At 39.1% G+C, this 12,695-nt stretch overlaps 1 protein-coding gene across 2 annotated transcripts in view; it reads right to left on the reverse strand.

Annotated features, from left to right (window-relative positions):
• Positions 1 to 12,695, reverse strand: part of LOC122719888 — an 86,560-nt gene that overhangs the window by 3,185 nt on the left and 70,680 nt on the right. For both annotated transcript variants that reach the window (XM_043946125.1, XM_043946126.1), the window contains 3 exons: positions 2,524 to 3,936; positions 2,343 to 2,441; positions 1,555 to 2,259 (listed from right to left, as the gene is read on the reverse strand). In XM_043946125.1, coding sequence (XP_043802060.1) covers positions 1,555 to 2,259; positions 2,343 to 2,441; positions 2,524 to 3,936 — 2,217 coding nt within the window. The remainder of the gene's footprint in view (positions 1 to 1,554; positions 2,260 to 2,342; positions 2,442 to 2,523; positions 3,937 to 12,695) is intronic.

The following is a 12,695-nucleotide window of genomic DNA, read 5'->3' on the forward strand; positions in this document are numbered from 1 at the left end:
AAAATTCGACAAAGCATTTTATATCGATTTGCATGCATTCTCTTTCTTTTTCTTTTGCAAATACGAATTATTATTTGTATACTACTGGGATCAAAAAAAAAAAAGAAAAAAAGGGGAAGAGATAAAAGAGAGACTCGAGTTATGATCAATATTCTATAAGGAAATTTGTTTTCATTTGTAGTCAAATATCCAATTTGATGAAATAATATATATTCAAAGTATTTGGAAATCAGGAGGAATCGAGATATCAAGTGACACTCTTTCACTTTCACGTTCTTCGATCACTCGAATCCTCGCGTGAAAATGCAATATCTGTTAAAGTTATTAAGATCACGTGTCACAAACACTGCTACTTTTTCTTCACTGGAACGAAACAAAAACAAAAACAAAAACAAAAAAAAAAACAAACAATCTAATAATAAACTCAATTCGACTCGAAATTTAGATGGAAATTTAAGAGGGATGGCTGACTACGGGTGCGTGCGCATGCCAAGAACCAAAGTGAAAATAATAATGTAAATGTAACAGAGGGAAAACTACAGATGCTTACTACTTGACGAGTCGAGGAAAAAAAGTGTGGAAGATGAGGATATGTATATAAAAAAAAAAAAAAAAAAAAAAAAAAAAAAAAAAACAGGCTCATAGCTCACCACATCCAGGAAGAAGCATCGAAGCAAATGATAATAAAAGAAGCATAACTTACGAGAAAAACCGGCGGCACGCGAGAAGGGGCCATTTTCTTTATTGGACCGCCGGGGACGGGCTCGAACGCACGCTCGCCTGCGCTCCAGATCAGACATTTCGGTAGTGGATCGTCGGGCGATTCGTCGTTTTTAAGACAAGTGTCGGTCGAGAGTCTCTGTGTACGTCAGAGTTTGAATAACGTTTTCAAGGAAATATATGATGATCGAGTGTGTCGAGGGGATCGTGGTTAGATCGGAGAAAAACTATTCCACATCTCGATAGATAGATGGTTATCGGCACGCTACGGGGTATCGGTTGCGGAAGGAAGGGAGGAGCCGCGGCGGAGAGAACGACGGAAGAAATATATATATATATATAGAGAGAGATACAGAAAAAAAAGGAAACGAATCGAAAGTAGAAGAGAATGGAACGGTTTAATTTCGGCACGTACGTTCTCGATGCCGCAAAAAAAGGTAGAGACGAGGAAACGGGGATACGGGATGTAAATATATACTAAGTATAGTATAATAAAGGGGAAATAAGTAAACGACTGAGACTTATGTAACCGATAAGATGAAAACGATGCAATCGATCGTAGCGAGCGTTGCTGTTCGTTAACCGAGTTGACGGTGAGCACAAGTCAGCGTGTCGAGACGTGGGAGAAAAAAAATTAGAAGGTCCGTAAGAGGCGTAAGAGGCGGAGACTCGGTTCGAGGTAGCCGCGATCGAAAGCAGCAGATATCCCTAAGATCGTGACTATTGGCCTTGGTCCTGGAGAAGAGGATACTCGTGGACGTTCTACTAGATCGGGCCGTTGGATAACGGTGACTTCAGCCAGTTGGTCCAAAAGTATTGCTTTACGGATCGTACCTTGCCGTTCTCGGTATCAACGGATGACGAGGCGCGGGCCAGGCTGTAGGAACGGCGTGCAGGAGCGGGCGGTCGTCGAGGAGGAGTCGTCCCCGGGGATGAGGACGCGCCGAGGTTGTTAGACTCCAGCGAGTCTCGGGCGCGGGACAGCGAGGAGGATTTGTTTAAGGAGTCTCGGCTGGAATTGTTACGCGGCAGGGACCTGTTCAGGGACTCCCTGTTCGTCTCCTTGCCGTTTCCGTTCCCGTTGTTGCTTCCGCCTCCGCTTCCGCCGTTGCTGTTGCCGCTCTTGGTCAGGCTTTTGCTCCCCAGGGAATCACGATTCGAGTCACGAGCCTTCGACAACGACTTGCCGCAGTGGCTGTCGCGACTAGAATCACGGGGAGGCCTCGTCAACGACTTCAACGACTCTTTGCTATCGTTCCTTCCGTGGCTGGGCGGCCTGGGCGCGGCCGCCTTCGCGGTGGCACCGGGTAAGGGTATACGACTAGGACGACGCCGGGGCGATGGCTTCACCTCGACGGCTTGGTGATGATCGCGTGCCGACTCTGTGCTGCTCCCCGGCTCCAAACCGTTCTGCTCGCATCTCGGTTGATCCCCGTCCGCGTCCGTCGGATCGGCTTCCGTCGGCGGCCTTTGCTGCAGTCTCTCCAACACGCGCACGCGCGCCCGTGTACCTTCCAACTCGATGTTCCTCTCTTCCAACTGGAATATCGCCACGTCGTCGGGTCGTATCAGAATTTTTTCAGTTTCGTTCGTGCTACGCTGTTTGCGCCAAATATCATTACCTGAAAACGTAGGTCATCGTTCTCTTCTCGTGCCTTGTCCAACCGTTCCGAGAGAGTTTCCGTACTTTTTTCCACCTCGTCTAATCTCTTTTGTAGGACCTGTTTCAAAAACCCTACGATTATTTCGAATCACGAGCGGCCAACTAGTAAGCAATAAAAGGGAATTCTCGCGACGATTTACCTGATTATGGACGGTAGTGGTGATCAAATGCCGCTGCAACTCGAGGGGCGAGTTCTCTCTTAGAATGGCAGCGATCTTCTTCGAATCAACGTCCTTGACGTGGGCGACCCTGGTAGGGGACACAAGGACGGAATCCAACGCACCCAGTCGTGCCCTCCTCTCGTTCACGCTCGCCTCGACGTCGATGTCGCGGAGCTCCTCGTTGCGACCCGTAACGTCCAGCAACACGTTCTTCTCTATGGTCCTCGTCCGGAAACGGTTCTTGTGAGCCTTGGTCGTGGACGTCGCGACGGGCGCGAACGCCGAAGATTTGCTCTTAATATTGCTAACGTTGTTGCTCTTCGGCGTGGAAACAAGGGTGGGCAGCACCACGGGTGTTATGGGTTGCAACCTCTGCGCGCCGGGCACGCGTATATCCGAGGAGGTCTCGGCCAGTCCGGCCCTCAACCGATCCTCGAGGCCCGTTTTCAACGCGGACAACGCGGCCAACTCCGACTGCAACTCTTGCGCCCTGGCACGGCTCGATATCGTCTCCGCCTCCAGCTCCGCCACCTTGTCCAACAATTCTTCCTTCTCCCTCCTCAGAGCTATCACTTGAGAATCCTTGCCGTCCTCGTCATCCTCCTTGCTCCCCTGCTCGCTCGATCCCACGGCCGCCGCCTTCTCGTCCTCCAGACACGCCACCTTCCTCACAGCGTCGAGGATGTCGGTCGAGCCGAGATCCTCGGACGCCACGCTCTCCAACCGACCCTGCAAACACTCCACCTCCTCTCTCAGCCTGATCCCTTTGCGATGGATCACGTCCAACAGGTTCCACAGCTCGTCCTCGGCCTCGTCCAGTATAGCTGGCCTGGGACTGTTCGGTCTGGGCGCTATCGCGGTCGAGGCGCTATCTTTGGAGGACGTCTCGGTGCTGAACCCGGAATCCTGGACCGTGGCGCTGCAATTGTTCTTGGTCCCGCCGCTGTGCGAGTTGCTGCGACTCCTCGGCAACGAGGACGATTCGCCGCCGCCCGCCTCCCGGGGAACTCGCCTCCTCACCTTGCCAGGCTCCCATTCGTTTATTCTCCTCGAGGACGGGCTCGAAAGCGGCAGAGGGATGTGAGAGTTTTGGGTGCACGAGGACGACGTCATCACGGACGCTCCCGCGGACGCCGTCGCGGCCATCTTGTGGCGGAGGTTCGGGAACGTCTCGATGACGAGGTCCCGGAACTCGAGAAGGGCGCCGACCTCATTCTGCAACTCCTGCAGGGCGAGCAACGATTTCGCCTGCTCGCTTATCAAGTAGTGAAAGGGGCCTGGACGTAGGGGCATGCAATCCATGCCACCGCCGCCGCTGCTGCTGTTACCACCGCTCCCGCTCCCGCTTACGCTCCCGACGATGCCCTCCGTCGACCCGCCGCCGCTGCCACACTAGGCATACAAACAAACGGATCCAAAGGTTAAACGTTGACGCTCTGATGCAACCATCCAACGAGCTTCACGGCTCTACGAGTCAAGTGTCTATCCAATTCCTCTCCGAGACTACTTCTCTTCGTGTTTCTTATCACCATCCAATAGTTTTTGTACACTGATTTTTGATAAAAATCAAACATTTCCCCTATTTGTACACCTATATAACATCGTTCAAGTATTCTTATATATATAGGTATAGGGATAAGATCGAATATTTTATTTCTTCTTTTAACCCTTTGCATTCCAGGCTTGTTTCGCTCGGTCGAAGCAACTCCAGATTCAGACCCGCGTTCGGTGGCCTCATAAGATTACCGTAAGATAATTACTCGTAAGATAAAATTACACCTCATAAGATTATACGTAAAGAGCTTAGGAGCCTATTTATGAAGCGATATTTTAAAAAAATCAAACATAAATAAATATTGTCGCCGTTATCAAATTGCCGCAACAATCCCAGTGATACCGGAGAATCACTGGACTAAACTAACTCAAGTTTATTAACTCAAGTGGTGACCGTTGGAAAGCAAAGGGTTAAATATCTTGGAGAAATGTATTTGTATAGATCGTTGGAAAAAAAGTAGTAAATGGAAGTTTTCACGTTCTATCGTGAGAGAATTAAATTTAACGAATCTATCTATTAAATCGATTCATTGCATGCTCTCATCTCGTTGCACAAATTACCAAACCTCACGAATCCACATTGTTTCTAACTTTTCTCAACCTGTACTCTTACCAAGGATGCATCGTTGAAGGAATCAAGATCAAGATTCACTTTGATAAAACATCGTTTATAACATATAAATGGTGAAAATTAACCAAGGAAGGTGTCGTTAAGATTATCGCGTCAACTATGACGAAGACACGAGAGGGGTTCGAATCTGAAATAACGAAACGAGGAGAAACGTCGACTTTCCTTCAGCGAAAATAACACAGCGCACAGGGATCGAAGTTAATCGTGTGCAAGAGCTCTTCGAGACGCGTGACAGGTGTTGCCGCTGTGTTTCCTCTGTTTTACCCGCTTGTCATCTCTTACGTGCCTCCGCAACGCGACACGTGAAATCGTCCCGGTGGTCCGAGTTATTTATTCGAAAGTACAATTTCTATATCTTTGATAGATCATCGAATGGATCCATCGATGGCTTTGAAGAAAAGGAAAAGAAAAAAAAAAAAAAGAAAAAAGGCGGAAGATGAATTTGAGAATCGATGAGAAGATTCTGAGAATTTTGTATGACGAGGATATCGCGTTAAGTTATTCGTAAGTTGCGATATTTAACGAAGAGAAGAAATAGAGAAGGAAATATGCGGTGGCTCGCTGTCGAGCGTTTCAATGCTATTTCAACGCAATTCGTATGATGTGAAAATGTGACGCGAAGTTGGAAGAGCGAAATTTCGAATATTTTGAATTTTTCACATTTTTTAACGTTCCATAATTTTACTCTATTTCGCATTGGCGTGAGTTAGAAATTATATTATATTTAAAAAAGGGAACGGAAATTTCACCGAGGCTATCATCGAAGAATTAATTGATATTGTTCTAATTCACGCACTCTCTAAATGCATTTTTTCTTTTTTTTTTTCCCTACTTTTCACCGGCATGGAAAGCAGGCGATCAATTAATCAATTAGACAATAAGAGAGGCCGCGAGATTTTTACAAGTTTATTTCTTCCTTCTTTTTTTTTTTTTTTTTTTGTTCCTTCGATTTCAATCTATTATTTTTCAATAATTTTTTCTTTCCTTTAATTAAATCCTGATGAAACGGCAACAATGCATAGCATTTATATCCTTCAATCAACGCTACGCTTCCACGATTTCTACAATATCCTTTTAATTGTACCGTATTTTCATAACAACGATTTTTCTTTTCTTTCAGTGACACTGAAAAATATAACCTATTAGTATCGTAGCATCGCAAACGATAGAAAAAATAAATATAAAAAATAAAATAAAAAAAAAAAAATAAAGGAAAATCGATCAAAAGTCGCCAACCGCCAACTTTCCAATTCAACAATGCAAACAATCGATTCTTCAATCAACTAACTTCCTTCAGAGCCTTCACAATTGAATGACATTTTGAATTGGTCGTTAATCGAGGCATACTTCTCGTGAAAGAGTAAAAAACACGAGTCCTCCTCGCGAGTTTTCCATAGCTACCGAAAAGGAGACGCGGCACGATCGCCTCGTGCACGATCACTACGCGTTTCTTCTCCGTGTTTGTTCCCCCACAACGCAGAAATTATTACAAGGGGCACTTTGACACAAAAGCCCCGTTTTCTCTTACTTTCCTGCTTTACCGCTCGACTAGTCGTGTCGTGCATCACGATGCCTCGAACATTGGCGGAAATACACGGCACGCATCTCGCATTCGTTCTTTTAGAGAGTGCATAATAATAATAATAATGATAACGCGAAAAAAAGATTTGTTTTAGTTGTCACGAATGGTGATACGTCGTTCGTAAAAATGGAAATTTTTTATAGATTTATTATTATTTTGTACAATTGGTACCTTCAATTCCAATCCATCATATACTTGATTTTAAAGAAATATATATATATATTTATTTTTATATGTTGTTATTAAGACAGAAAAGGTATTTGTCTTATTCCTAAAGGAATTCGATGCATACATATTATGCATAGATCCGATAAATCGGATAAAAGAAGAATGTAGAAAGAATTGATTTATTTATTACATCCTCTGCTAAATCTAATTTAATAAAATTTGATTATTAATAAATAATAATAATCTCTTAGAAACGGTATAATATTAATCGGATCCAACGAACGTTTNAAAGGAATTCGATGCATCGTTATGCATAGATCCGATAAATCGGATAAAAGAAGAATGTAGAAAGAATTGATTTATTTATTACATCCTCTGCTAAATCTAATTTAATAAATGATTAATAAATAATAATAATCTCTTAGAAACGGTATAATATTAATCGGATCCAACGAACGTTTATCTTCTCTCGCAATCAACTATATTCCTCGACTATCTATCCTCAACGATGGATAAATGGAAATGTTATCGGATGTAATTTTTTTCTGTATTTCAAATACAAAGTACAAGCATCGCGATAAAAGAGTACGAGATTCGAAATCAGCTTCCCTTCATTTCGCATCATCCAATCTTATCTCTATTCCGGATGATTCACCGTTCTAATCGACTCTATACAAGCACTCATCAATTTTAATCACGTTCGAAAAAGGATCGATAACAAGATCACGGATATCAAGACGCGCAATTTCCACTCTCGATTCATCATTCGTGCCTATGATGAATTCGTAAACCGAATGCGAATATTTTTTCTTTTTCTTTTCTTTCATTCGAAAACGGTTTGACTCGACCCGTGCGAGAGAAACGGACGGATATTAGGCCCCAATAACCTGATTCTCGTCGCTTTATTCTCATCGCGCGTAACTTGGACACGTTATTTTTCAGCGCTTCTCAAACCGTAAAACTGGAAACCGTATCTCGTCCGTTTCGCTATAAATCGAGATATATATATATATATATATATATATATATTCAATGGAAACGTTGTATCTTAGATTGTGTTGTATCTTAGATTCGTTGTAACTCAACGATGACAAATTTAGTTTCTTCCCCTCCCGTAAAAAAAAATTAAGTGTTAAGTTAATGGTATCAAGTCTCAAATTGGTTGGTCGAACCAAGAATTTTGATGAACGCTTTACCATGTGACCATTGAGTTATAAATTATATTTGTTTCGAGTTGTAATTTATATAAATTTGTGAGAGAAGTTTATTGCTTCGTCACAAAAATAATATCAAAGGTATATCTCTGCCATTGTAACGATAAAAAAGAATTTGACTTTAAAGAGTTAATTTTGACGTAATTATAAACTTAAAAAACTTATATCTTTACAACAAACATTCGATCATCGATATACTGTAATCTATCATATTTATCAATTTATGTCGTCTTTTTTCCAGCGATGAAATGAAATATTTCTTCAAAAAAAAAAAAAAAAAAAAAAAGGGGAGATCACAGAGGGTTAACAAAATAAATTACTTGGCGTACAATTTCCTAACTAAAATTCTCAAAAATTCTACGTAATGAATTGCGTGCGATTTCGGTGGACACGAAAGGAGAAAGAAACTGTCCGACGATTTTTCAAATAAAAAAGGAAACGAAAAAGAAATATTTTCATTCCGTTTAAATTAATAAGAGCATTTCCCGTGTAACCGATCATTAAGGAATTAAATTACGGAAAAAATCCTTTGGAAATAATTGTATGGATTACACGTTCGGCCGACGGACGATAGAGGAAAAGGTCGGCAAACTTTCACCGTGAGGTGAAACCCTATTTTAACCAAACATTGAAGGGTTGTGATTAAACTATTATTGTATTACCACCCGGTAATTACCGTTTAATAGACACGCTGACTATTCATTAAATACGATACCCGTGTACGATTGTTTCACGTATCGGGAGGGGGGAGGGGATAGATAAATTACTACTGGAAAATCGGTTTTACTCTACCATGTAATCATATTGCTAAATCTATAACCTTCTTTTCGCAATCCAATTTTTCGTACTTTCACGAAATCTTTCTCTCCCTCCCCTCCCCTTCCCATTCCCCCTCTGATTCCAATTGTATCTTCCTGCAATTAACTTTCAAATTCAATCATGGTAATAGTAATAATAATAATAATAATAATGATAATTATAATAGAGCGGAGTAATAATAAACGAGTAAAAATAAACGATAATGATCTTAATAAAATGATTATTCCTGCGTCAATTAATTTAGATTGTTTTTCGATCAATGAGATAATTATTTTTCACAAAAAAAAAGAAAAGAAAAATTCACTTCTCTCATAAATTTATAAATTACAACTCGAAACAAATATAACTTTAATTTATAACTCAATCACAAAAATTAATGGTAAAGTGTTCATCAAAATTCTTGGTTCAACCAACCAATTTCGCAAAGTTTTATAAACGAACCGATATTTCTTCGGTAAACTGTTGAACGGGTTGGACGAGTTACCGAACTGTTTGTGTTCGACCGAGTTCAAACAAACGATAGATCCATTATAAAACGAAATACTCGAACGAATATGGATCTTTACCCCTCGTCGTTAATAATAATAAATGTTTGCGCAACCTAAAATAAAATATCCTCCACGTGAAACGCGTTTAAACCGTTGCCAAGGAGCCAATCGTTTTGTTAATTAATAATTCAGATTGCGATTAAGGATTGTTGATACATCGTGAATTATACAACAAGAGCTGTTCAATAAGAGAGTTTCAGTAATTCTTAGATCGTATCAAGCATTATTATTATTATTACACGGAATGAACAATACCAAGAGGTAGCTTTCGTTGTTACCAAAGTTTTTTTATTTTTTATTTTTTATTTTTCTCTTATCTAGAATAACGAGTCGAAATCTGGAAACAGATCTAACGGTGAATTTCATTTGGCGAAGAGTTAACGAGATCTTGATGATTCTCGATGAAACAATAAAGTAATCCGATCCCGGTAGCGTTGGAAATTTTTCTTTTTTTTTTTAATAAATTTGATTTCAAAAGATTGCGATGTAATTGAGAACGAGGATATTCTTGTATGTAATTATTCTTATTTTATTCTTTGTTTTATATAAAAAAAACTGTACTTTTTTTCGAGAAAGAGATTTTTATCACGCAAGTTCTGCATATTCATTGCACGTTTTCAGAACAAATTTCACGGTGCGTTAAAATTAACAGATTCGTTGGGGTTCTTTTTTTTTTGAAGTTGAAATGTGATTTAGATGATGGACGAAAATATTATGAAATTTTCGCAAAATTTTATACGATATGGAAAGTGATGATTTTGAAATACATTGGATTGTCGTCTGATAAAAATTTGAAAAATGAAATGGAAAAAATTTATTTTTGATGAGTTACTTTCGTATATCTTATCTATCTTATAAGAGACGATAAGGAGAAAGAATTAAAGTGATAATAAAATCTTTATCGAATCGTGCAACTCAACCGAATATGTATATAAATCGATTGAGATAACTGTGATTTACAAATATTTATTACGCATCGATATTACACAATTGAAATTAGAGGAATACGTTAATCAAGAATTGAAAATTATTGAAGATAAGATTCACAATAGGATTTAAATATTAATAATAATTGGATTGAAATGCTGAAAACAATTTTAAAAAAACAAGTTTCCTTAATAATAATTTAAAATTGATAATTATTGATAAGGAAATGATTGAGAACCACTGTTCCATTGTGAATCTCATAAGGTTCGAAAAGGCAGCAACTCGTGGGCAACTGATGTGCAACTTCCGCTTCGATGACATTTCCTTTGACTTTCATTGTAATATATGTTAATCGATTATTTTTCATAGATATTTCATAAGATATCCAAAAAAAAAAGGAAAAAATTTATTTGCATTCTATTATAACAATATTTTTTCGAAGCATATAATCAAAGAAAAATGTATTTGAGAGAAAAAAATATCTTCTGCATATTAAAATGTACATCAAATGTTCCGGAATCTTAAGTTAAAATGATACATGAATAGGTGAAAAATGTTAATCCCTTCTGGAAATAATCGATTTACTAAATATAGTATCCCATATAACACGATATACACGAAAATTGTTTCCAAAACTTTTTGCGTAAAGACTTTACAGTTTTACGAGCTCTAAAAGATCAGGTTTATGTACTTTCAACGGTGGAATATTTACTTTCACTCTTTATGCTCTTATTTCTTTTATCTTCCTCCACTTCCTGTTTCATTACACGCGTCTGTGTACCTTGTAAAATAATTCTGACCATTAGATTGTCTGTAACCTAATCGAAAGGGGTTGTAATATCAATAACGATGTGAACCATTTGAAATAAACGAAAGTTTGTAATATTAACTCACCTATTGTATTCTCGTCTACATGAACCTATGTTCTATCTATATTATTTTTAGAATAATTTAATACTTTTTTATTTTAAAGGGAGAGAAGGAAGGCTGGCTGTGAGATCGGACATTCTTTCTACTATTTTTTAACAAATTCACAGATAAGAAAACGAATAAATGAGAAATCGAACAGGATAAAAATTTAAGATCAAATTTATCCCACTGATAAGTTAATCAAAATTACTGATAAGCTAAATTTGATATAAAAATTGAAATGAAAAGAATATAAAAAAACAAAAAGACACAAGAATCAATATAATCTTACCACGATTTATAAGAAAATTATACTATATACTATTACAAATCATTCCTTCTAAATAAAAACATGTTTACACTCAATCACAAAAGTCTCCATACATTAAAAAAAATTTATCTAACTCAAAAATTCTGATAATAAAAATTTGCGTATATGTAATGAATTTTCAGTACTTATTATTCAAACTATCGACGTAAAATTCTAAAAAAAAAAAAAATAAAAAAATCTCTGAAAATATTTCCAGGATATCGCAGAATGGAATCCATCGAGATTGCAATCGACCAATGATGCAATTTCGCGTCATAAATGGGGATACGACGAAGAAGTATCTGGTCGCACAATGGGAATCGGCCTAGACGGGCAGTGAGAGAGAAACGAGATGGGCGGCAACAAGAAAACGGAACGTACTAAGTAACTCGAGGAACTCGAGGAACACTCGACCCTGAATGAGATCAACGATCGAGTTCAGTGTCGGATCGCTGGAAAAGGAAAACCGGGGTGGGCCGGAGAGGAGAGACGGACGGACATCGTCTACTCGAGAGTAGACTCTAACCTGTCACGCGCGCGCCTGGAAATGAGAGTAGCTCGCTTAGCCTGTGTGTGCCTTGCGAAACCAACGATTTTCTGCGATCTCTGCACAACAGAATACTCTCCTTTGCCAATTTTTTTCCCTGCAAATTCGTGACACGTTTGTTTCGCTCCGTTCGATCGTTAATTACGAAATATCCTTGGAACGTATACCGTGGAAATCGATCTAATTGATAACGAGAAAATAATTGAAAATTTTTCTCTTTTTCTTGGGAGAAGAAGGAGGAAGTAAGAAGATATATATTTTAGCTTTATTTATTTAAGAATCCTACGTAATTGAATGATAATAAAGAAAAAAAATAATTTTTCGAAAAGTGAGGAGAAAAATATTTTATGGATAACAAATTTGAGTTAATCGATGGTAAGTCGCTGCAATTTTTAATTACAAAAAATACAAAAGGAATCGAAGTAATCGAATGATAACTAATAACGAGGAACGTAATTACTATCCACAGATATATTAAAAAAAGAATTTAAAATTTTCAAAGTACCAATCATTGAATTTTCCAACATTTAACCAATTAATCGAGACACGTAGGAGTCTCGAATTAATTGCCAATTACTCGTCATCGAAAAGGAGAGAGAGAGAGAGAAAAAAAAAAAACTTGTTTGAACTGACTCCCTCGCGATATCGAGCTTCGAGGCAATTGTGCACCGTTCTCGTCGCGAACAGTCGTTGGACTTACATAAATAGATTTTGAACGAACAACACATGCGTGAAGAGACGACATATCGTACCCGCTACAATGAAAGATATGGACAATAAATGGTGAGTGATTTTGCATTCGATCCGCGTCTCGACGAAGAGGAAGAGCGGCATCGTGAAAACTCGGAAGTCATGATTTATACCGGTTATATTTTTACATTGCATTTCTATACCGTAACTTCTTCTACGACGACCCATGAAACAAACATTAGAAAATTGTTC

The sequence above is a fragment of the Apis laboriosa genome, unplaced genomic scaffold (assembly GCF_014066325.1).
Source record: "Apis laboriosa isolate Shangri-la unplaced genomic scaffold, ASM1406632v1 scaffold9_cov152, whole genome shotgun sequence".
Classification (NCBI taxonomy): Eukaryota; Metazoa; Arthropoda; class Insecta; order Hymenoptera; family Apidae; genus Apis; species Apis laboriosa.